Genomic DNA, 26,546 nt, shown 5'->3' with positions numbered 1-26,546 from the left:
ACACAGGAGCCAGGCCCACAGATCAGTTTTCCCATGAGGGACCAGGCCTGCATTATATCTAGGCAGCTTAGAGGCTTGCTTTTGCTAAGACTCCCTCACCCTAAGTTAAGACAGCAGATATTTAAGGTATATCTTTAAAGTAACTCCTTAAAGTCTGTGCTAAGCTGTTCAAAGAGAGAATATAACCAGATCAATCACTTTTATTGTTCCCTTGCATTTGCAGCATTCTTTTCTTTGTTATTTATAAGAAGTAATCACTTAAAGCAAACCTGAGCATAATGATAAGGACCTTCCTTGATGTAATGCTCCCAGAAAGCAGTAAAAGCCTGTCCAGGCAAGGGTCAGGGAGCTCTCTCATTCAGAGAATGGCCATGCTGTCCCTTTTCTCCATAGGACTTCTGCAGTCCATGTGGTTTTGCTTGTCACATCCACAACACCATGGACACAGATGACGAGAATCTGCATCACCCTATGATTCAGATGTTGGAACATTTAAAGTTGTCCCAGAGGTTCCTAAACTTTTTTTTTTAATTCCTGTTCATTCTATTCTGGTTGGATGTTTATTTATTCCTTTTGTTCTAAATCATTGATTTGAGTCCCGGTTTCCTTCTGTTCACTGTTGGTTCCCTGTATATTTTCCTTTATTTCACATTGTATAGCCTTCATTTCTTCCTTTATTTTGTGACCATACTCAATAATTTCTATGAGCACCCTGATTACCAGTGTTTTGAACTCTGCATCTGATAGGTTGTCTATCTCCTTGTGGTTTAGTTCTTTTTCTGGAGCTTTGATTTGTTCTTTCACTTGGGCCATTTTTTTTTTTTGTCTTGGCATGCCTATTACGTAGCAAAGGGCAGAGCCTTCGGTACTTGCCTGAGTGAGGCGACCCACGTCACTGTGCTGTGGTGCTGTCTGTGGGAGAGGGGTCCAAGTGGGAACACTGTTGCTTGCTTGACTCTCAGCCAGCTTTCAGTCACTTCCTCCACTACCCACAAATTGGGCCCTGCTGGTGCTGATTCCAAGAGGAGTGGTTTTACATACAGTCTAGGACCCTGTGGGTCTCTGCAACAAACTTTCCTGTGAGACTGGGAGTTTCTCCTGCCACCTCAACCCCCACAGGTTTTTTTTCAATCAGAGGTTTTGAGACTTTATTTCCCTGGACTGGAATCCTGGGTTGCTTAGTCTGTCTTGCTCCCTAGTTGTTCCTCCCGGTTTATCCCTACACAAATGTGGGACTGGTCAGTATGCCAGCCACTGCCTGGCTGTGCATCCTTTCTGCCCTGGCTGCTGGTCTCTGTCTCTCCTACCAGTTTGGGTAAATGTTTCTTCTTTAACTCCTTGGTTGTCAGACTTCCATACAGTTTGATTTTCTGGCAGTTCTAGGTATTTTCTGTTTTTAAATTTGTTGTCCTTATTTTGGTTGTGCGAGGAGACACAGTGTATCTACCTATACCTCCATCTTGAGAATTTATCCTATATCTTTTCTTATCTAATGCTGTGGCTAGGACTTCCAATACTGTGTTGAATAAGAGTGGTGAAAATGTGTATCCTTATATTGTTCCTCATCTTAGAGAAAAAGCTTTCAGCTTTTACCACTGAGTATGATGTTAGTTTTTGGCTTGTCATACATGGCCTTTATTATGTTGACATATGTTCCTTCCTCTTTACTCACTTTGTTGAGTGTTTTTATAATAAATGGATGTTAAATTTCACCAAATGCTTTTTCTGAATCTACTGAGATATTTAATTTTTTTAATTTGATTTTTTTTAGGGAGAATAGGGTGGAGGGAGAGAGAGAAAGAAAGAGAGATAGAAAGAGAAACAAATTTGTTGTTCCGCTTATTTATGCATTCATTGGTTGTTTCTTGTATGTGCCCCAACCAGGGACTGAATCTGCAACCTTGGTGTATTTAGACGGCACTCTAACCAACTGAGCTACCTGGCCAGGGAGATATGATCATATTTCATTCTTCATTTTGTCTATGTGGTATATCATGTTGATTGACTTGCAGATACTGAATGAACCTTGCATCCCAGGAATAAATCCCACTTGACCATAGTTTGTGATCTTTTTAATGTATCGATGAATTTGGTTTGCTAATATTTTGTTGAGAATTTTTACATTTATGTTGTTCAGGAAATATAAGCCTGTATGATGCTTTTTCTGTAGTGTTTGTCTGAGTTTGGTATCAAAGTCAGGTTGGCCTTGTAGAATGAGTTTGGGAGCTTTCCCTTCTCTTCATTTTTTTTTTGAATAATTGGAGTAGGATAGGTATTAATTTTTCTTTAAATTTTTGGTAGAATCACCTCTGAAGTGATTTGGTTTAGGAGTTTTGTTTGTTGGGACTTTTGATTACTGATTTGATTTTATTAGCAGTTTGTCTATTGAGATTTTGTTTCCTCCTGATTTGGTCTTGGTAGATTTTATTTCTAGTATTTTATCCATTTCTTTTAGGTTGTCCAATTTGTTGCTCTATAATTGTTTATATATTCTTGTATAATCTTTTGTATTTTTGTGGCGTCCATTTAAATTTCTCCTTTCATTTCTTATTTTACTTGGGTCTTCTTTTTTTTTTCTTGTTGAGTCTGGCTAAACTTTCATCTATTTTATTTATCTTTCAAAAGCCAGCTTTTACTTTTGTCAACTTTTTTCTATTATTTTTTAGGCTCTATTTTATTTCCTCATTGATCTTTATTTCCTTCCTTCTACTCACTTAAGGCTTTGTTCTTTTTTGATTTCATTTAGGTGAGAGGTTAGACTATGTGAGATCTTTCTTGTTTATTGAGGTAGGCCTGCGTCACTATGGTTTCCTTCTCAGCACTGCTTTGGCTGTGTCCCAAAGACTTTGGATCATTACCTTTCCATTTTCATTTGCCTGAATACTTTTTATTTCCTCCTTGATTTATTCATTAACTCATTGACTGTTTAGAAGCATGTTGTTTAGCCTCCCTACATTTGTGTTATTTCCATTTTTCTTCTTTTAATTGATATCATTTTATACCATTGTGATCAGAAAAGATGGTTGATACAATTTCTATCATTTTAAATTTATTGAGACTTGTTTTGTAGCCTAACATGTGGTCTGTCCTGGAATATGTGCACTTGAAAATAATGTGTATTTTGCTGGTTTGGCATAGAATGTTCTGTAAATAGCTATTAAGCCCATGTAAAGTATTGTGTTGTTTAAGGCTACTGTTTCGCTGATTTTCTGTCTGCAAGATCTAAGCATTGACATCAATGGGCTGTTAAAGAACACTACTCTGATTGTATTACTCTCAACCTCTCCCTTTATATCTCTTTTATATACACACACACACATATTTTATGTACTTAGGTGCTCCTATATTGGGTGGGTAGATAATTATAGGAGTTATATCCTCTTGTTTTAACAATCTTTTTATCATTATGAAATGCCCTTGTCTCTTGTTACAGTCTGTCTTAAAATCTGTTTTGTCTGATGTAAGTATTGCTACCCCACCTTTCTTTTTTCATTTCCATTTCCAAAAAATATCTTTTCCCATCTCTTCATTTTCACTCTGTGTCTTTCTACCTTAAGTGAGCCTCTGGTAGGTAGCGGATGTGTGAGTGGTTATCCAGCAGCCTTCCTATGTCTTTTGATGGGAGCATTTATTCTATTTACATTTAAAGTGATATGAATAGATATGTATTCACTGCCATTTTCTTGTTTTTAGATTGTTTTTGTAGATCTTCTCTCTTCCTTTCTTCTTCCCTTGCTGTCTTCTCTCGTATGCTGAATGCTTTCCTTAGCGGTGGTTTGGGTTCATTTTTTCTTTATTTTTGTACCTCTATTATAGGTTATTTATATGTGTGTACTCGTTATACTATGAGTGATGTATAACAAGCTATGTTTATAGCAATCTATTTTAAGTTGATAGTTGCTTAGTCTGAACACATTCTAAAAGTACTACATTTTTAGACACCATTATTTTTTTATACATTTCACATATTTTGTGTCCTAGTATCCCTTAATTTACTACTGTACTGATATATAATCTTACTACTTTTGTCTTTTATCCTTCATACTAGCTTTATAATTGCGGGACTCACTACTTGTACTAAATCTTTGCCTTTATCAGTAAGTTTTTTTCCATAAGTATATTTTCTTATTTTTTCAGCTTTTTCTCTTAATGAAGTTCCTTTAACATTTCTTATAGTGCTGTTTTAATGTAATACATTTCTTTAGATTTTGCTTGTTCAGGAAACTTTTTTATTGCTCCTTCAATTCCAAATGATAATCTTGCTGGCTAGAGTATTTTTGGTTTGAAGTTTCCCTTTCCTCACTTTGAATATATTGTGCTATTTCTTCTGGCCTACAAGGTTGCTGCTGAAAAATCAGCTGATAAGTACTCACCTAGCTGCTCTTCTCTTGCTGCTTTTAGGATTCTCTTACTTTGAGCATTTTAATTATGATGAGTGTTGGTTTGGGCCTATTTAGGTTCTTCTTTGTGGGACTATGTGTTTCCTCCACCAGGTTAGGGGAATTTTAGCCATTATTTTTTCAGTTAGGTTTCTGTCCATTTTTCTCTCTTCTTCTGGGATGCACCTGTGTGAATGCTGGTATGCTTCATGTCCTAGAGGTCCCTTACTATCCTCAATTATTAAAATTCTTTTTTCTTTTTGCTATTCTCATTAGGTGATTTCTACTACTATGTCCTCCAGCTTACTGATTCATTTTTCTGCATCAACCAATATATTAATTCCCTCTAGTGTATTTTTCATTTGTTATTGTATTCTTCAGTTCTAATTGGTGCTTTTTCATATTTTTCTCATTGTTGAAGTTCTGAGTTTATTCTCCAGAGTTCATTGAGCATCTTTATAACCATTGTTTTGAACTCTACCTGGAAGATTGCTTGCTTCTGTTTCATTAGAGTTTTCCTGAGGTTTTGTCCTTGTGTTTCATTTGGAAAATATTTCTCTCTCCTCATTTTGACAGTCTCTCTGTTTCTCCAGTTAATGGAAACAGCAGCCTCTCCAGGTCTTGAATGGGTGGGCTTATGTAGCTTTCCCTGGTAGTCTGGGTGTGGTACGTATCTTTGGCAGGTGAGCTGTGGGGTTGGAGCTGAAGTGGGTGTGGGGTGCGGGAAGACCCATGGAGAAAGGCAAACTGGGGCTTCCTTGGCAAGCAGGTTGTATATGGACCTGGAGTGAGTTTTGGCCACAGGAAATCCCAGAGGCAAGTCATGCCAGGGTCTGTAGTGAAGCAGAAACAGGACACGGGGAGTACCAGGTGCAAGCTGTGCCAGGGTTGCCATGGCTGGATGGTTGGAGCTGTATTTGGAACAGACTTGGGCCCTGGGAGCAGGCTGTGCCGGGGCCTAGATGTGTAGCTGAAGCGGTTGTGTGCCGTGAGCTAATGAATTGGCCTGACGTACAGTGCAATAGCACTGGCCAGCAGGTTAGAGACCTGGAGTATGATCCTGCCCAATTGAGGTGGAGGGGTAGTGCAACAAACAGCACTCTCAGTGTCTCTGACAATGGGGAGAGCTCCCTCAGTTCCCTCCTGTTTGGCAGGTGCCTTTTTGTTAGTAAATGAATTTCTTTCTCATGTTGTTCAGGTGCCCTTTAAACCACTTTTTGCTCTGTCCTAGGGTGTGTGAGTCTGTGCACAGGCTCCTCAGTGATCCCTCCCTACTGTAGGTCAGTGGGGGAGTGGGGTTCTCACAATACTGTGTCTCCATCTCTCATACCCAATCCTATGTGCTATCTATCTCTTTCTCTCTCTCTCATTGTTGTGCAGACTTGTGCGGAAACAATTTGGTCACCCCTCAGTTCTTCTTCATGCAGAATCACTTTGTCTGTGTCTTTAGCCCTATGGTTTTAATTCAAAGACTGTCAGCATGACATTATTTGTCAAATCCGATTCTCTGTGACTGGATGGATGCCTTATTTTTCCTCCAGAACACTTTTCTCTAGTTAGGCATTTTCAGGAAAGTGCTGAAACATCACTGTAGCAATGCAGATCAGATCTAAAGGAGGAACAAAACAATGCGACACAATTTCTTTGTGCAATACACTTTTATTTTCCTTTTACCTTTGCAGTCATCTTTGAGTAATCATTGTGTAAACAATAGAATGGAATGATATTACATTAAATTGTATGCAAATGGCTCTAGAACACCTTAACAAGTATGACAAGGCAATTATAAATAACTTTGTTTTCCTTAGTAATATATATTTGCTTTTTAAAGGACATTAAAGAGCTGCCAAATCTAGGGTTAGCAAGGAAAGAGCAAATGGTACCATCCTGGGAGCCCGCCTCCCTGAAAGTTTATATTCCAATTTTGAAAATCCTAAGGTTTACTATTCCATAATTTATAGTTAAGCCTTGAATTGACAGTACTGATATTTATTTTTGAAACTTAACAGCATTCAACCTTTTAGTCATTGCATGAAACCCTTTCTGTGTTTCCACCCCCCAGCCTTCTGAGTATTTTGCAGAATTTCAAGTGAAATTCAGATTCTGGTATGTTCAAGGTTATTACCTTTGGGATAATAAATTCTATCATTTAAGGAGAAGTCAAATCAGAGATGGGTACATAATTAGCAATCTAATAGAATGGCAACATTTTATATAGCATTCTAAGTGTTCCAATGAAGCAAAACTTACAGATGCCACTTTATGGAGAGGAAGTTTTAAATCTGAGACCATTTCAGGGTAAAGCAGCCTCAGGCACATTCTTGATATGAAAGTTTGCAAGGCACCTCCCTCTCCCAAGAGACAATCAGGTTGTGGACGGGTTTTTAGGCAAACAAACCAAAAGAATAAGCATCCTAGTTCTTAATTCAGTCATTTCAAAAATCAGAAGTTATAAATACTCCAAAGATAGACCTGAAACTTTTTGTTTAAATAACAAGAGATTTACTGCAAGAAGCATATAATCAAAAACTTTTCTTCTCATAGCTAAGGTGTGTAATGCATAAATATATGAAAAATAAAATTCACAGTCAGTTTTAAAACTAGAATTCAAGTTTGGCTAATAAATCTTAATTTTATAAGTATATTAATTTCTAAATACAACATAAAAGAGGCAGCATTGTCAGATATACAGTTAAAGTATAACAGAAAGAACAACAATGAAAGAAGAAATAGCTTCTGATAGAAAAATTTCCTTTTGTTGCCAATAAATAGGACCACCTGAGTGTATTTCAGATTCTTTTCACTTAAGGGATATCCAAATTATTTGCTAAGAATATTAAACAGCTTTTGGAAAAATTAGCAACAATCGTGCAGCTGTGGCATTTGCTTGTTCTTATACTGTGGATTGCTAGAGAAGAAAGCAGAATTCGGAGTGTTAAGTTTTAAAAAATTCTTTTTTATCCATTCTATCGAAGCTGGCCTCTTCACAATCTTCCGATTTTGCTGGGAACTGAGAGTGAGTGGGTGGGAGGGTGGGTGTGGGGAAGGGAAGGCTGAGGGGGAGTGTGGTGAGGGGAGGCATGACAGATCAGGGCCCGTCGAGGGACATGTATCAGCTGACACTCAGTTGAGCAAACCCAATCAGCTTCACCTCGTCAGGAATCTCAGATCCATCACAGCCAGAAGCCTGCAAATGGGAAAAAAACAAAACCCGAAAACCTTGAGTGCTGGTTTGTCGCTGCTGGTGTTTACAGACTTGTTCATGTGATAGCATATTTACTATGGGTCCATGTGTTCTCCGTTCTTCCAGGAGAATCAAGTGATTCATAAATGACTACTAGGTGCCAAGTGCTGTAAGAACTCTGGCCATTGTGCTATGAAATACAGAAAACGGGGGAAGGGACTCATCATGCACTGAAGCACCACTGTGCCCAGGCCCTCGGCTCTGGAGCTGCCAATGAACCGTGTGACTGCCAAGCAACAACGTACACATTTTCAACAACTAAAGTGATTTTTAAATACACTTTCAAATTAGAGCTCCTAAATAATACTTTAAAAAATATTATGAAAATGAGCAGAAGAGAGCTAACAAGTTACTCAGAGGGTAATTCAGTTTTTACCACAGTGATCTCCTCTGTAAAACTGGCCAGGAGAAAAGAGCAGCCACCAAGTAATGAAACAGTCCTTCTTAGATGACTTCCTTAAACACCAGTGAGGAATTTTATTTTCTCCAAAACAGAATTTTATTTGCAATAATTGGCTCAAATTATAGTGTCTCAAATACTTTATTACTTTTCTTCAAAATCAAAAGGAACTGAAATAAGGCATTGCCCATGAAACTCCTCACTGGGGTCCTAGTTCATAAGCGATTTCTAGTTTCCTTCTCACTTCCCCTTTATTCTCTCTCTCTCTCTCTCTCTCTCTCTCTCTCTCTCTCTCTCTCTCTCTCTCTCTCTCTGTCTCTCTGTCTCTCTCTCCTAGATCTCCCCAGTACACAAGTCAGAATTGGTCACTATGTAAGTACCACAAATAGAGAGAAAAAAATCTGATGAATGACTGAGAATGGACAACTAATTACCAAAGGACCATACAAACCTTTTCTTGGCCTTATTCTTGCTAAATTATTGCCAAAATAATTAGTTTCCTGTGTTGGTGGGGGTGGGGGGATAAGACGGGAGGGGCCCTTTCCAAACCTCTCAATGAGCCCGCTTAGTTTAGCGTTGCTCTACAAATCAGTACATAGACTCAGCCTTTGGCAGCCCCCACACTTTCCTTTAAAATAAGCAGCTAATTAAAACACAGAACTTGAATATTTTAAAATAATTACCTTTAAGATAACATTCAGTGTGAGTAGTTGTGCTTATATAAGAAAATAAGTAGCCTAAAGGGGAACATTATTTAGCATTAAAAAAAATTTGCTTTGTTCTTAACCAATGATTGTTCTAGTTTCAGTTGACAGATAAAATATTCAGTGAAGTACAATTTTCATTGTATTGCCAGGGGCGACCAGAAATACTCCTTTCCTTACCACTTTTAACAAAGTACTAGAGGCACAGAAGGCTTTCAGCTGAGATTTTCTGGTGGGTGTTTTTCATGCTGATACTGTAATAGTTACCTCCGCTACCAATGTTCTCATTCTACTGTCACTATTTCTTTATCAGCCTCCCTTACTTAACCTTCCCTTCTTTCCTGCTTCACTACTGTGAACAATGCATTTACTCAACCCACTGGATGGGGGCAGAGACAGTCTGTGTCATTAATAGGAAACTGACAAACATCTGAGGACAAATCACTGCTGCTGGTGACAAAAATGTCAGACTGGCAAGTGAGAAGCACATCAGTGCATTTGAAAGCTATATCAAGAATCTGGTAATATGGATAACGGGAGGTTTTAATCATTAGAAAGAAAAGTAAAATATCTAGTAGTAGTTAAACCAAATAGAAATAAAAGAAGCATACTAAATCCTTTTTGTGAAGAGTAATGGAAGTGAGAATTTACAATGAGAGTGGGTGATCAAACCAGTGGTTATTGTGGGTACATCACATAGGGAGTCTTCAGGGAGTCCCCAGCGCCTCCTGCAGCTACACCATGAAGTTGTTCCCTGACAAAGAGGCACAGGCGAGGGTGTTTGGCTCTGATTCAAGGCACGCAGCCCTTCCTCTGCGCTCTACCTTGATCATTCTCTCCAACCTAAGCTGAGTCCTTGTCCCTCTCACTGTGGCCTGCAAAACACTAATGGGGACAATATGCAAATGATTCTGAAATGTAGAGAAAATGAAGCAGAGACCCTCAAAGCTAAATTTTTCAAACTTTTTGGTCTTAGGATCCCTTTACTGCCTTAAAAATTAAGACAAATAGCTCTGGCTGGTGTAGCTCAGTGTATTGAAAACGGACTGCAAACCAAAGGGCCACCAGTTCGATTCCCAGTCGGGACACATGCCTGGGTTGCAGGCCAGGTCCCCAGTGTGGGGCACATGAGAGGCAACCACACTTCGATATTTCTCTCCTTCTCTAAAAATGAATAAATAAAACCTTTAAAGAAAATTAAGACAAACACCATATGATCTCACCTTTAACAGGAACCTAAACAATCAAACAAATAATATATAGCCAAAGACACTGAAATAGAGAACAGGCTGACAGTGACCAGAGGGGAGAGGGGAGGGAATTTCAGGGGAGAATGGGAAAGGTTTGCAGGAACAAATATAAAGGACACATGGACAAAAACTAGGGGGGTGGAAATGGGAGGGAGGTGGGGGCAGAGCGGTGGGTGGGCTGGGATGGGAATAAAGGACAGAAAACTGTACTTGAACAACGATTAAAATAAAATTTAAAATTATTGAGGACTTCAAAAGCTTATGTTTATGTTAGTTATATTTATCATACTAACTTCTCTCAGAAATTGAAACAAAAATTTTATATATTTAAAAATTTAATAATCTTAAAGTATTCTTAAAATATATTTAAAAACAAAACATGTTAAAGGAGGTTAAATTTATTATATTGCCTTAGAATTTAAAACTGAGAAATTTCTAAACTGTTCATTTACTAATTCCGTAAACATAAAATAAACCTGTTACATGCTATAAATAAAATCTTCATGAAGAATAACTACAGTTTATATAAAAAAAGGAAATACAGTATTTGAGAAGATTGGCATTGCTTTACATTTTGCAAATCTTTTTCAACTGTCTTGGTTAACAGAAAATGGCTGGATTCTCATACCTGCTTCTGCCTTCAGTCTACTGCTTGAGGTTGTCTTCCTTGAATAGTGTGTACAGATAATCCAACCTCACACAACTATGTGGTTGAAGAAGGGGAGAATATTTTAATAGCCTTTCTAGACACTTGTAGATATTATTTGTTACTGTACCCAAACTGGCCAAGTGGTAGTTTCTTAAAGCTTAGCTGTAATATGGAATCTGAAACCAAGCACTGAACTCTCCTATACTGAAATCCATTGGCTGACTTTGCACTTTGAGTGGATCTTTAAATTTATTTTTAATTTTTCCATTACAGTTGCCATACAGTATTATATTAATTTCAGGTATACAACATAGTGATTAGACATTTATGTAACATACAAAGTGATCACCCTAATAAGCCTAGCATCTATCTGATCCCACAGTTATAAAAATATAACTATAAAAATATTAAAATATATTAAACAGTGAAATGTCTATATCACCTCCCTGTGACTATTTTTATAACTGGCAATTTGTATTTAATCCCTTCTTTTTTAGTGACTCCCCCTTCTATCTGGCGGCCATCGATTTGTTCTCTGTATCTGTGACTTTGTTTCTGTTTTGTTGTTTTTAGATTACACACACTGTATAAGTAAAATTGTATGGTATTTGTCTTTCTCTGGCTGACTGACTACACTTAGCATAGTACTTTTTAGTTCCATCCATGTTGTTACAAATGGCAAGATTTCACTGTTGTTACAGCTAGTTAATATCCCATTGTCTGTATGTACCACTTGTTTATCCTCTATTGATGAACACTTAGGTCACTTCTGTATCTTTGTATATTGACCATATGTAATTACCATATAGGCATGGGTTTATTTTTGAGCTTTCTATTCTGCTCCATTGATCTATGTGTCTGTTTTAGGCTGTTTTGATTACTACAGCCTTGTAGTATAGTTTGATACCAGATAGTGTATCTGGGTATCTCCTAATTTTTTTCTTTTCCATAAGATTGCTTGGGCTAGCTGGGAAATTTTGTGGTTCTACAGAAGTTTTAATATTATTTGTTCTGGTTGTGTAAAAATGTCATTGATATTTCAATATGGTTTGCACTGAATTTGTAGACTTCTTTGAATAATATCGACATTATGATGATGTCAGTTCTTCCTATCCATCAGCATGGTGTATCTTTCCATTTATTTCTATCTTATTCAATTTCATTCTTCAGTGTCTCATCATTTTTTGAGTACAGGTCTTTTATTCCTAAGTGTTGTTTTTGACATAATTGCAAATAAGACTGTCTTCTTAATATCTGATAGTGTGTTATTGATGTATAAAAATGTAACTAGTGTCTGAATATTTATTTTGTATACTGCTACTTGACTGGATTCATTTATTAGTTCTAACAGTTTTTTGGTGGAATTTTTAGGATTCTCTGAATATATCAATTCTCTTTCATTTCTGATTTTATTTAAGCCCTCTCCTTTTTGTTTTGATGAATGTGGCTAAATAAAGGTTTATCAATTTTGCTTATCTTTACCAAGAATGAGTAAAGATCAAGTTTCCTTGATCTTTTCTATTGTTTTTAGACTCCATTTCTTTTATTTCTGCTCCAATCTTTATTATTTCCTTTCTTCTACTCACTTTAGGCTTTGTTCCTCTTTTCCTAGTTCCTTTGGGCTGACAGTTGGACTGTTGAAGATTTTTCTCATTTCTTCAGGTAGACTTGTGTTGCTTACAAATTCCCCGGTTAGAACTGCTTTGACTATGTCCCAGAGATCTTAGATCATTGTGTTTTCATTTTCACTTGTCTCAAGATATCTTCTGATTTCTTCCTTAGAGTCACTGTTAACCCACTCATTGTTTAATAGGGTGTTATTTAGCCTCCCTGTGTTAGTGTGTTTTCAGTTTCCTAATAGTGACTGATTCCTAGTTTCACATCATTGTGACAGGGAATAATCATGATATAATTTAAATTTTGAAAATTTATTGAAACTTGTTTTGTGGCCTAACATGCAGTCTATTCTGGAAAGTGTTCCATGTTCACTTGAAAAGAACATATATTCTTCTGTTTTAGGGGAAAATGTTCTAAAAATGTCAATTAAATCTGGATGATGTATTCATTGATGCCAATGGGGTATTAAAGCTACCTAATATGACTGTCCATCTCCCTTTATGTCCATCAATATTTGCTTTACATATTTACATGCTCCTATGTGGGGTGCAAAGATGTTTATGATAATTATATCCTCTCGTTGGGCTGATCCCTTTGTCATTATGAATGTCCTTCCTTCTTTCTTGTATCAGCCCTTGTTTTAAAGTCTACTTTGTCTGATATAAATATTGCTACCGCTGCATTTTTTTATCTTTTATATTTGCATGGAATATCTTTTTCCATCCCCTCACTTAGAGTCTGTGTGTCTTTTGACCTCAGTGGATCTCCTGTAAGCAGAATATTTACGGGTCTTGTTTTTTTTTTTTTTTTAATCCATTCAATCACACTGTGTCTTTTGATTGGAGCATTTAGTCCATTTACATTTGATGTATTTATTGATAGGCATGCAGTTATTGCCATTTTAATTGTTTCCTCATTGTTTTTATAGTTCTCTATTTCTTTCTGATTCTCTTGTTCATTGATTACTTTGTATAGTGTTGTTTGAATTCCCTTTTTTCTATTTCTTATGTACCTCTTGTAGATTTTTGGTTTGGGGTTACCATGTGGTTTCTCTATGCCAAGCTATGATTATGGCAGTCTATTTTAGGTTGATGGTCATTTAAATTTCAACACATTCTAAAAATCACTATAATTTTTACTCACCCCCGCCATATCAATGTTTTGTCATTTTTTACTTCTTTTGCATGTGTTTGTATTTATCCCTTAATTTATGGTTGTAATTACAGATGATCGGCCCACTTTCACCTTTTAACCTTTAATAGATTTATAGTTGTTCTCCTGCTTTTACTGTTTGCCTTTATCAGAGAGAATTTTTTCTTTCCCATATTCTTTTATTCCTATGCTTTAATCTCTTCTTTTTAGAGACATCCCTTTAATATTGTTTCAGTGGTGAGGAACTCCTTTAACCTTATTTTGTCTGGGAAGAAGTTTCTCTCTCCTTTGGTTCTCAATGACAGCCTTGCTGGGGAGAGTAATCTTGGCTGTAGGCCCTTACTTTTCATCACTTTGAACATGTGTGTCAACCCTTTCTGACCTGTAAGGTTTCTGTTAAAATAATCAGCTGATTATGTTATGGGAGCTCCCTTGTAATAACTTCTGCTACTTTTAAGATTCTCTCTTTTTATTTAAACTTTGGCATTTTAATTAGGATGCGTCTTGGTGTGGGCCTCTTGAGTTCATCATGTTTTGGACTCTGTACTTCCTGGATATGTATGTCTATTTCTTTTGCCAAGTCATGGAAGTTTTCAGTCACCATTTCTTCAGAAGGTTTTCAATCCTTTGTCCTCTTTCTTCTCCTGGTACCCCTATGATGCAAATGTTGTTACACCTGATGCTGTCCCAGGGGTCCCTTAAACTATCCTAATTTTTAAAAGTTCTTTCTTATTTTTGCTGTTCCAATTCAGTGTTTCCTGCTACCTTGTCTTCCAAATTACTGATTTCATGTAACCTGTTGTTGATGCCCTCGAATCTAATGTATTCTTCACTTCAGTTATTGTATTTTCATTTCTGACTGGTTCTCTTTTATGGATTCTATCTCTGTTGAAATTCTCACAGAGTTTATCTGTTCTTTCCCTAAGTTCATTGAGAATCCTTAAAACCAGTGTTTTGAACCTTATATTTGGTAGACTGCTTGTCTTCATTTCATTTTGTTCTTTTTCTGGATATTTGTCGCCTCATTTTGGCTGTATTTGTTTCTACATTTTAGGTAGATCTGCTACATCTCCAGTTTTGGCAGAGTGGCCTTGTGTAGTAGGGGTACTGTGGGCCCAGTGTTGCACTATCCCTGTTCACCTGAGCTTAGTATTTCAGGAGTGTCCCTCATGTGGGTTATGTTTGCCTGCCTACCTGTTGATGTTGAGCCTTGATTGTTGCTGGCACATCAGTGGGTGGTACTGATTCTCAGGATGACTGGCTGTGAGGGCTGGCTGTGACTACAGTGGACAAACTGTTGTGCAGGGGCTTTCCCCAGAGTGGGAGTCACTTGAGCAGGGCGCATGTGCCAGCTGGCTCCACCCTTTGGGTTTGTTTGTGGAGCTGGCTGGGTGGTGCTCTGGTGTGATCTGAAGTCAGCCAACCAGTTTGTTGGTTCTGGAGCCTCTTGGGAGGTGGTCCGGTGCAGGCCAAGGTCAGCCTCCATTCATCCTGGTTTGGGGCCACCTGGTGGGAGCTACAAAGTGATCCCCAATTGGTTGCTGTTTGTGCTAGGCTTAAAGGTGCTTGGGAGAGGCTATGCTGCCACTGATGCTGAGCTTGGGACCCTTTGGTGGGCATCACAGTGTGGATTGAAGCCAGCTGTCACTTGTGCCAGGCTTGCAGCCATTCAATTGAAGCTACATTCTAAGCCAATGCTGACTGCCACTTATGCCAGGCTTGTGGCTGCCTGATGGAAGTTAGAATGCAAGTTGAGACCAGGTGCCAATTGTGCCAAGCTTCGTCTGCTTAGTATTATAAGAGGTACAGTGCACGCTGAGGCCAGTCACTGCTTATTTGAAATTTGTAAACCTTCGAGGTATTTTGGAAATTCCATAGTGTGAGCCAAAGCAGGCTGCTTATGTGGAAAAGCCACTGGAAGTCTTGGACCTAACGCACGAGTTGGGTGGAGTGTGGTCCTAGGGAAGAACCGGTGCAGAGGGGGACGGTGTTAGCGAGGTTCATGGAGAGCTCAGATTTGGTGCATGCCTGCCAGCACGGTGGGAAAAGGGCCCAACTAAAGACCAATGACACCTGCAAGTGCTTCTGGCCCCTTATAGAACTACCCTGGTCAGTGCCCCTCCAGCCCTCACCCTATAGCTCTTCAATTCATTTCCTTCCCATATGTCCCTGGTGCTTTTTGAGCTGCTGTCCCTGCACTGGAGGCCAGAGCAAGTGAAGTTTTGAGTGAACAAGTCCATGTGTGGGCTCTTTAAGAGGAACTGCTGGGACTTCAGCAGCCCTCTGGCTCGCTCAGATGCAATCTTCACTGGTTTTCATAGCCAGATGTTATGAGGAACCCTCTCCCTGACACTGGTGCCCAGGGCTGGCACCTCTCCTCCTCAGGGGGATCTGCACAGCCAAGACATCCCTCTTGATCTGTAATTGCCACACTGTGAGTGTGGTTCTGTATCTGCCCCTCCCACCAGTCTCCTTGCAGCTTGTTCTTTACATCCTTAGCTATAGAGCTCTTCAACTAGTCTTCATGTGGTTCTCAATGATGGTTGTTCTGTAATATTGATAAATTCACGGGGGAAGGCAAGCACAGGGTTTACCTACTCTGCTGTCTTGCACGAAAGTCTAAATGGATCTTTTACTTATGCGTGATTACTGAGTTAGGCAGATTTTCTAATGTTGAAGTGTTTCATTATACAATATCAACATGTCATTACGCCACGTCAACAAATTATATTCATTAATATCACCCATCTCATCAGAAAAGTCTTTAACTGTGGTGGGGGGGGGGGGTCCTATCAAATACAGAGTGGCAGATATGAATTTTCCAAAATCCTATTTTTGCTCAAAAGCTAACATTTATTATTGACAATAAATACTATCAGTTGTTTTTCCTTGAATTGCCAGGCTTACTTGGTTCATTTTGGAAAAAGTATCTGCCATATCCCTTGTCTAAACAACCATATTTTGTTAGCTATTCTTGCAAGTACAAATGGTATTCCATGAAAAAAAAAAAAAAAAAGGAAAACAGGCAGTCCAGCTCAAAACTCAGTCTCACAAGAGCTTTTCCTGGACCCAACTGCTGGGCGTTAGAATACGGAAGAAGTGTTCCCATTCTATCACCACACAGGTTATAAAAAACAAGTGTCCTCAAGCAGAGATTTAATAAAATCTGTTTCTCGCCTTATTAGGAAAATTCTTAAATGAAACTGTTTTTTTTTTATGTTTACATTTTTCATTGTTTACAGTGATTGAGAGTGAGCATGGCCTTGAAGGGCATGGTGGCCATGGTACAGTCTGATGTTCCCGCTTCGCCTTGTGCCCACACCAGCAATTTGACCCGCAGTGGCTTTTCCTCCGATGTCAACACAATGGAAAAGGCAAGTAACACCTCAGTGTTGTTAGAAAGTTTTCACACCCAGTATCCCCTAAGAAGGGCCTCAGGAACCTCAGAATTCCAAGAGCCACACTTTGTGAAGCTCAGCTTCAAAGGGAAGTGTATACATTATCAGGAACTTAGTAGGACAGTATAAAGATGCATGCTTTCATTCAAGTGTCTCTATCCCTGAAAATTGCCACCTGTCATCCCTCCTGCCAAGCCAGCAGGTGTGGCCTGCTGCCCTCGGAGGAACTACATCTTCCAATGTCAACCACTAGGACTCCCTTTACCCCAAACCTGGGTGCACTTTGGACCCACCTGGAGAGTTTGAAATCATACCACTGGCCATGTTCACCTCCGAGGTTGTGATTGGTCTGGGGATGTGGCCTGGGCACAGGGCTATTTTGAGCTCCCCAAGTGATTCAAAGGTTTGGTCAAGTTTGAGCACCACTGGTCTACCCTAGTGAACTTCCAGGCTTCCTTTGAGGTGACAGTTCTCAAACTTGAGTCTGTGTCAGAATCCCCTAGAGGGCTCATTAAAACACAGATTCCTGAGCCCCATCCCCAGAGATGCTGACTGCTCAGGCCCGAGCCAGGCCCTAGAATTCACATTCGTGGCAAGTGTCTAGGCGAAGCTGACACTGACAGTCTTGGGACCACATGTGGAGAATCACCATCCTAGACCTGGAGCGAGAGGCGGACTGCTGCTCCATGGACCTTCCTGAACTGACCGTGTCCCAGCTTTATGTTTTTAGGGAAATGTGCCCTTGCTCATGCAGCCTCCAACTGCGCCAAAGGTGAAAGCCCTTTCCTTGTAAATGACCAAATGCTTCTGAATTTACTATCTGCCATGCACCTTATTCACCTTCAGCAGCTAAAATCTGTAATGCTCATGTAAATATGTACCAATTGGATATTAATTACATGTACTCACTATTTGTATTCTATCTTTAAGAGCAAATTAAATACCTTCAGATTTTCACTAATGCAATTTCAAAGATTCCCCGTGGAAGCAGAAAGACTCATTTGCTTTAAAAAACTGCAAGGTAGCAAATTAAAAAATGACTTAAAAAATATTTATGAAGCCTGTCTTAAGAGACACAACAACAAAACAGTACAGATATGTCAAACCCAAAGCACTCTATACATGAGCAGAAATACCCTCTATGCCGGAATCACTTTCTCAAAAGTGATTTAAAAAGTGTTCTGATCTGTCTGTCCCTGGCCGTGTCAACCACGGAAATCATACTTCACTCACCTGTCGAATACATGTAAATATCTCTAAAGCTAATGATTGGGCAGAGAAAAAATGCACTGCTTTAAGTAACCAGTATCCTTTCACCTTGTGCCACTGTTTTTCTTATATAAACAGATGGGCATGATAAGAAGAGACACCTTTTCAAACTTGAGCCAAACACTTCTAACAGTGGCACGAGTGGGCAGAGGAAGGAGTTGGAGAAGAAGCCATTCATGGAATGCTTCTCAGGTCGACACACCAGAGGTGTTTTCAAAATTCCCAAAGCCCCAGCGTCACCAAGAGCAATTAATTTAGGATATCTGGTGCAGGACCCAGGCACTAGTAATTTTTTAAAGTGTCCTTGTTATCCTGGAGTGAAACCACTGTCTAGTAAAATAAAGACCACAATACCAAGATACTACAGTTCTTTAGACAAATTTCAGGCCCCTAACGTTCCCCTTCAGAAAGCCAAAAAAAGCTGAGATTAAAACGACAAACTGCTGAGAGAGATAAGGGCTACAAGTAGCAGTGGCTTATGAGGAAAAATGCTGATGAAATACTTTGATCTTTCATTCTTCAACAAAGTAACCAGTTTGATGAATGAAGGCAAATAAATTTGAATCTCTGGTTTTATCAAGATGTTAGCATCCTATGAAAATTAGGCTAGAGTTTTTCTAAATGAGATTTGTATTATTCTGATATATTCTAATTATTATTAGGCCACTGGGCTAGGCACTGGGGGGATCCAAGACAGAAATCTCTGCCTAGTTGAAGTCTCTAGATTTATCAGAGTTACAAGTAAGGCTTTATACACCTTCAATGTAGTATAATCCTAGCGGGGGAGACTATAGGAGCACCTAAGCCAGGAGTGGAAATCAGAGAAAGTGAAAATTAGGCAGAACATGGGAGCATGTCTAGGCACTGGTGAGACTGAGGCCTGGAGAAGTGGGAAAGAAGGATGTTTTACTGAGAGAGAAAAGTACATGCAAAGAGCCAAGAGATGAAAACTGAAGAGAACAAGGGGAGATGGAGAATGAATGGGGGGAGGGGAGGCAAAATATGAAAGGTAAAGCAGGAGACCTAACGAGAGGTCTGGTCAGGGAGGTCCTCCTTACCCACATTCAGGGGTCTGAGTTTTAGAAGAGGTTGGTGGAGAACCACTAAAGTACTTGGAAATTGCAGAATCACTCTGGCTATAGCCACAGTGTGGTGAACTGAGCTGGGGAACTGCAGGCAGGAAGATCAGTTTCGGAAGGTAAGAGGATCACCAGGGTACTGGGCATGGGGATGAAGAGAGGAGGCCAGAATCGAGCAAGAAAATCCAGGAAGTAAAGCACTGGTGCGAGTAGGAGACGAGGGGCAGCCGCGAGTTACTCTTCAGTTTACGGACAGTATTTAAGGAGCCATTGTTATAAAACCTTTAGTAGTAGGGGAGGGTCAGGGTTACAGGAGACTGTTCTTGACGTTGTATGTTATAACTTCTTTCTGAGGGTATAAAAGTGAATAAAAAAACAATATTGCTTGAAAGCTGGCATAAGGCATCATTTTCTCGATATATTTTCATAAAAAATGAAACATGTTTACAAAGACAGAGGTGAATTAGAAAGAGAAGAGGTGACAGAAGAGTCCAAAGCAAGAAGGTGAAATTTCAGTGTCAGTTTATCACTCTATGTCTGAATGAAACGTTATTTTTTTTAATTATCAAAACAAATTTCTTGAGATAAATCCTGTACAAATCTTTGTGTTTTTCCACATAGCCTACCTACCTGAAATCAGATGAGAAGCAAGACCCAGAAAGTTAATCAGCACCAGGTTAACATTTAATGTAACTAATAATCTTTCAGCATTTTTGGCCACACACCTTTTCCATGAAATTTTCACAAGAAATAAAAGACAGATCATCAGTACATCTTGTACAAAGCAAAGTGTTGGTCATCTAGACCTTAAATTGCTTGCAGCATTCTGACTGGCCCTTGTTAAGATTAATTTGTGGTTTAAAAATGAGTCACTTAATGTGATGTTTGTCATAACTCTCAAGAAATAGTCATACTTGACTATCTGGACTTCTCTCCATTTCTGGCCATGATCACCATCTCTCGGTTTCACGAGGACCCCAGAACACTCGGCATTCCGCATCTCCACAGCCACCCAGTTATTAAATTAAAAATCAACCCGTGCAGAACAGCTGCTGGCATGCCTGCCCTCTTGAGGAGCAGTTACCGTGCTCTGGCATGCAGAGTTAGCCACCGTCTTTGTTCGCCGGCCATCAGTGAGCTGTCCCACAGTTGCATCCAGTCACCCAAACCATTTCTCAAAAAAACAGCCTCAACTTTTAAAAGGTAGAATCACTGAGCTCCCACTCCAGGAATGATTTAGTAAAAGTTTTAGCCAATAGTACATTAAGGGATTCATTGAAAAAAATGATAAATTAATTGTATCAAGGGCCAGTCAGAATGCTGCAAGCAATTTAATGTCTACATAGCCAACACTTTGCTGGGTACAACATGTACTGTTGTCCAATCACTACGTTGTACACCTGAAACTAATAGAACACTGGATGCCAACTGTGATTGAAAAAAATAAACACACTCTTTAAAAACAAATTACTGCAAACTATGAAATACATCATCCAAATAGTAAATGTTTTAATCCTGAAAAAAAAAAAACCCCAAAAAACAAAAAACAAGGGAGTATTTCTTGGAATTCAACTGAATTTTGTTTGATATGGTCAAGTTGCCACACAAACTGGAAGCAAAATGGAACGGTGTTCAAGATCACGCGAGGGGCCACACTCCATTAAAGGTGCAGTGGGAAGAGAACAAGCCACACTGATGGAAGAGGACATCTCTGGTAATGATCGGGAATGTTCCCAAATGTTATGCAGGCAGATGATGAATGCAACAATGGATCCCCAATGAGAGCAAAAACAGCAACAAAATTACAGAGCAGGGTATGGAACTCCATTATTCCTTGAAGGCACCACCTGGCAAAATATTTACCTTATTTCTATAACTTTCCACTTACCAACTTAAATGTCAAGGTTTTTAAAGCTTTGGGATCATCTACAATCTTCTGTAAATTAGCGGCCACTGTAAAATACAAACATGGAGAAAAGTGTCCAAATTATTTCCAATAACAATGGATTTCCACATCAATGATTCAGAAAATTTGACTAATGATACAATTAGCTGCAAAATCACTTTGTTTTACCTACATTATGAAATCCATATAAATGACCAAATTACTCTCATACATTTTCTATACCGACTTATACCTTCAACACATCTGAAATAATATATAGTTCATCTGAATTAACTTTCAGAAAATATGAGAATTTACTTTTTAATGGAAAGTGGAAATGATAACAGTGTTTCTACCACTTAGTTTTCCTCAACACTCATTACTAAGAAACATGTTTGCCAGGAGAGGGCAGTACAAAGCATGGAGGAGAGGTATTGCTAGGCACCGTTTCCTTGGAAATAACCGGCAGCATATTTGAACTTCTGTCCTATAAATTCACTCAAGCCTCTGTGCCCATTTCTATCAAAGCCACAAAATACAATGGATAATATTTATGACTTGGGCATAGGTTTTAATGTTTTCAGAACACAGTGATCTGTCAAACCAGTGAAGTGCCACCTTGAACAATTCCCAAGCCGGCTGGGCAGAATCAAGCACTCGAGGCTGTCAGTTTGGAGCTCGACAGTGAAGATCCGTTTCCACTATTAGCCAGATTCATCAGAGAGCTGCCCCATTCTCCAGGGTGTCATGATACATGTGATACTCCAGGAGAGGAGTCAGCAATTCCTGCTACTCCTCTGGCTTACAGTGAAGATTATGAACCATATTGTCAAAAAGTAATGACAGAGACTTAATACCTTCCTTCCATACCCAAACCCATACCTAAAGAATGTGTACTGAAAAACAAGTAAGGACTATTGGGTAGGGAAAGAGAAGTCACTAGTGAAATTAGGGAAGAAGGTCTCATTTTTCATTATCAAATGACCTGCTGCATCAGTAATTAGGTATCTGAAAAGTTACTGGAATATTCTAAAGTGAAAACATTTAAATACCAAATGTATAAATATTTTGAGAAAAGGGTTTCAAGCAGAAAGCTTGTAAGTACATAGAAAGAAATCTGCAAATTTTATGTTCTGTAAGGTTAACTGAAAACCTAGATATATAGATTTTATGTAAATTAGTTTATTTCATTTACTGCATCAGCTGCGAAGGGAAAACAGTGAAAATTATGTACTGCACCCCACCCTATCTACAGGGGACATCCTTAGGGGAGGGATATCCTAAGATGCCCAGTGAATGCCTGAAACTGTGAACAGTACAGAACCCTGCATTATTCTATGTTTTTCCCTGTATACACACACCTTTTCACTTAAAGGGAGCACTTTACAACTTCTGGTTTGTAAAACAGAATTGCCAGCATCACTACTCTTGCTCTTCAGGGCCATTATTTAGCAGAACAATGGTTCCCTGAACAAGACCACTGTGACACTGCCACCATCGATATGGCCACAATGGCTACTAAGTGACTGACAGGCGGGGGGCGTATACAGGGTGGATGCACTGGAACAAGGGAGGATTCACATCAGGGTCGGGATGGAGCTGGATGGTGCTAAATTTTATACTACTCAGACAGGGTGCAATTTAAAACTTATGCTCTACTTCCAGAATCTTCCATTCAATATTTTTAGACTGTGGTTGGCCGTGGGTAACTGAAACCACAGAAAGCCACAGATGAGGGGGGACTACTGTACTCAGTATGGCCCATTATCTTTACAAGCCATAATTACAAGCATCGCTTTATCTTCCTCTGCTGCCCTCTTCACACTTCCATTCTGAGCGACCTCCGCAGTTTCATTTGTGGGAACAGCCCTGTCCTGCTCATCTTGCCCTCCTCTTTCTTCTGTCCACACAAGCAAACCTGCACCCACACCAGGGATATCCTGGGCCACCAATCTGTACAGTTATCACCACCAAACTTCTTTTGGCCTCTTCGACAGTTTCCTGACATATTTCAGACACTAAAATCACCTAGTGATCCAAGCCGGAGACGCAAGCGGCGGTGTGAAGAGCTCTGCTGTAAAACTGTGCACAAAAGCCAGTATCTACGTCAGGGCACCCTGACCACATGCACACTGCAGCAGCTAAACATAGTCACTGTTTTCTTAAAACATGAAAGTGTTCTAATAGTTCCTTGGATTTGGGCTGATTTCAAGAGTGACCATAAAGTCTTCATATGAATTCCAGGCCTTTCATTAAAGTTTCTCAGTTAATGTGGATGATTTACTGCCTTGTTCTGGGTCATCTATTTCCAGTCTGCTCTCTAATGTGCTGCCAAAAGCAGAGCTCTGTCCTGCACTAATTCACAGCCCTCTCTCTGGTGGACGTGCGGCTGTGTGCGTGTGCGTATGTGCTGGAGCCAGTTTCTGAGGAGCGTGGCTAAGCGAGTAGCCGACTGGAGGGCAATACTGAGCTTCTGGCACCTTAAACAATCATCCCAGAAACCACACTCCCCAGTTGTGAACCTTGGGGTCATTACAAATTCAAATTCTGTCTTCAGCTCAAAGCAAAAATAGCAAAACTGGCCTCTTACCTGATTACTTCTCCCAGCTGCTAGGCTTATTTTCAACTTAGTTGATTCTAATTTGTTGTAAAGTGCTATAAAATACCTTCATTTAACTGACATCACATAAAATTCAGGGTGATGCTAATTTCTCTTCCAGTAGCAATGCTCATTAAAAAGATGGGTGTCACTGTTTTCTCCCTCCTGACTGTGCACCTGGGCATCAAAAATAAAAACGTTCCTTACCTGGAACGTGAGCTGAGAAGAAAGGGCTGGTTGTTACTTTAGAGCTTCTCAAGTATGTGCTCATAACACTAAACCTCACAGTTTAAGGTGTTCTAGTCTCCAAAAAAATATGGGGCTTCTGAACCCTGCTTACTCAGTGGCCATCAACTCATTTCCAATCCCTCCTGGCTTTCCCCAAATAAACCTCATTCCCTGGGTTTCTAATACAGACTCCGTGCTATCTTCTTTGAGCTCGTCCCTTCCCCACTCACAGGCCTCTTGTCTTCCATCACACAGGGCACAGGTGACACTCGCAGAGGCCCCAGGGATTGTGGCAGTCTTGCCCTTCCACTGGGGCTGCATGATACCTTTGTCTGAGCAAGCTATTTCTTGAGATTCCTGTATCTGTGTGTCATGCTTTAGGCTTGAATACCTACCAGGACTAGAAGTTTCCGTTTGCTCTTTTGGATAACATTTTGGCCTAAAGGATGGTAAGTACTCTGCATTATGAAACTCTAATATTATCATTAACAACCGCATGAGAAGATGCTGCTGCTCAATCCCTGCTTGAGCCTAAACAGAGGCGAGGGAGCAGAGCTGCCACTCCTTTGGCAAAAGAAGTCAGGCGTTCTCCAGACAGTTTTCTCTAGAAAAACCTCGTACCACTTAAACCCCCACATTGTGACAGTTAGAAAATACCAGTCATATAATGACTACTTCACAGTCTGTGTTTTCTCAGCGATTAGTCAAAAGATACACTTTTCTCCCCAGATATTTCACAACCTCATACAGTACCAATGTTGTGACGGCAGTGAGTTTATTTACTTAATTTGAGATATAACCAGTGAACACCAAGTCTGATGTGTATCCTGAGTAAGAACTGAGATAACACAAAAGGAGACTCAGGTTACCTGACAAGGTGATGTCACAATGTCGTTTTATCCAAAGATACACCCTGAACACCTGCTCCATGCACTGCATTGCTACCAAAAGGCAGCACGAGGTTGCTCGGAAAAAAAGAGAAATGGCGGCAGAAGAGAACCCACGCTGAGTAAGGAGAAAAGGAGATGGTGTGAGGGGGCTTCTTATGGGTACTGCTATAACCCTAGTGCAAAATCATGCCTTACTAACAACTCACTTGGAACAAAAATAAAAGGGACTTATCCTATTATTTCCCCTAAATCTCCAGGCTCTTACATTTAGAGATGAGTGTAGCATCGTGTAGAACAGCCTCAATACTCCAGCCAGAGGTCCTGGGTTTAAATCCTGCCTCCTGCTTAGAGCTGTGTGACACCATAAACTAGCAAGTTTACTTTCAGCCTTTTTGTGCTTGTGGCTCTGCATCTGTAAAATGTGCGTATGAACACTGCCTGCCTGACAGTTGTTTCAGTAACTGAGCTAATGCACATACAGTGCTTAGAACAGTGCTCAATGTACAGCAAGGGCACCATAAATATTAGCTTATTAGCTGATTATCTCTACCCTGAACAGCTGCATATATTTACTGACTGGTTTCCTTGTGTTAACTCCTCATGAGCCCTTCTTTCTCGTGCTCAGCAGAGTTACTTGGAGAATCTAAGCCATTAGTTGGAATGTGTTGTTTCCTCAGGTAATGCCGTTGGACTGTTCACATCAACTTCAGGATAAAAATCTAAGTTTTTAATGTGGTCCATGAGACCCTCCACGGTCCAGTATCAGCCTACCTCTTCAGTTTATTTTCTGGATTTTCCCAAGAAGGGCTCCATAAGCCCCCTCTGTCCTCTAGGTCTCTACCACTGCTCTTCCCATTATATAATGAAATAACTCATGACAGATCTCACATCCGTACTAGATGCAAACTCTTTTTGACCCAGACAAAAACTTATTCACCTCTGCAAAAGTTTAATCTTTGAAACATGTCCACAAACACAGAAACCGACTTCTCGCCACCTCTGCTGCTACTTGCTCAAGTGTGGCCGCCACCACTGCCCGCCTGGGCCAGTGTGGTAGTGTGGCTTCTCCCTGCTTCCGTTCTTGTCACCCAGTGGCCTGGCCATCACCCAACAGTCAGATGAACCTTCTGACATGTAATCAGACCATGTCACTAGTCTATTCGAAACCTCGGATAGCATTACAGCTCAGAGCAAAAGCCACAGTCTTTTCAATGGTCTACAAAACCCACATGATCAGGCCTCCTGCCCCCTCTCTGACCTCACCCCTCACCATTCTGCTCCAGCCACAATGGTCTCCATGCTGACCCTTGAGTATTCAAAGCAGGCAGCTCCCTGAGGACCTCTGCAATAAAGGTTCTCCATGACCATCTCCCTCCTTTCCTTCCCGCTTCTGCTCCAATGTCCCTGGTGAGCCTGTTAACATCACCACTCTCGCCTCATGCTGTATTTCTTTCCCCAGAATGTTATTTTTCATTGCACCAAACATACTACATATTTGTGAATAAGTTTTGGATGTGGCCCTTTGCTTAGTCCTCCACATCTACATCATAAGTTGCAATGAGTGCAGGAACTGTGTCTGTCTTGTTCACTGCACGTTCCTCGTGCTTGACACACAGTGCATGTCAATGTACATTGTTCCAAGATTCTAAAAACCCCAGGCTAAGACCGAAAGACTTATGCCTTAGAAGAGTTTCTACAAATGTGTCTCTTAAGCAACAGTCCCATTTAGTTTTCTAAAAGCAAATCAATGAATTCTGGGCTCCTCTCAAACAAATACAGGGTGTCCTAGGCAACCATGGCTTT

The 26,546-nt window shown here is 39.9% G+C and overlaps 1 protein-coding gene across 2 annotated transcripts in view; it reads right to left on the bottom strand.

The window, feature by feature from the left end:
* Positions 1-6,018: 6,018 nt before the first annotated feature.
* Positions 6,019-26,546, bottom strand: part of STK39 (serine/threonine kinase 39) — a 274,172-nt gene continuing 253,644 nt past the window's right edge. For both annotated transcript variants that reach the window (XM_028510126.2, XM_036023351.1), the window contains 2 exons: positions 21,030-21,094; positions 6,019-7,566 (listed from right to left, as the gene is read on the bottom strand). In XM_028510126.2, coding sequence (XP_028365927.2) covers positions 7,492-7,566; positions 21,030-21,094 — 140 coding nt within the window. In that variant the 3' untranslated portion in view covers positions 6,019-7,491. The remainder of the gene's footprint in view (positions 7,567-21,029; positions 21,095-26,546) is intronic.

This window comes from Phyllostomus discolor, chromosome 4 (assembly GCF_004126475.2).
Source record: "Phyllostomus discolor isolate MPI-MPIP mPhyDis1 chromosome 4, mPhyDis1.pri.v3, whole genome shotgun sequence".
Lineage (NCBI taxonomy): Eukaryota > Metazoa > Chordata > Mammalia > Chiroptera > Phyllostomidae > Phyllostomus > Phyllostomus discolor.
Note: the sequence above shows the minus strand (reverse complement) of the source record. Positions and strands in the feature narration are given on the sequence as shown.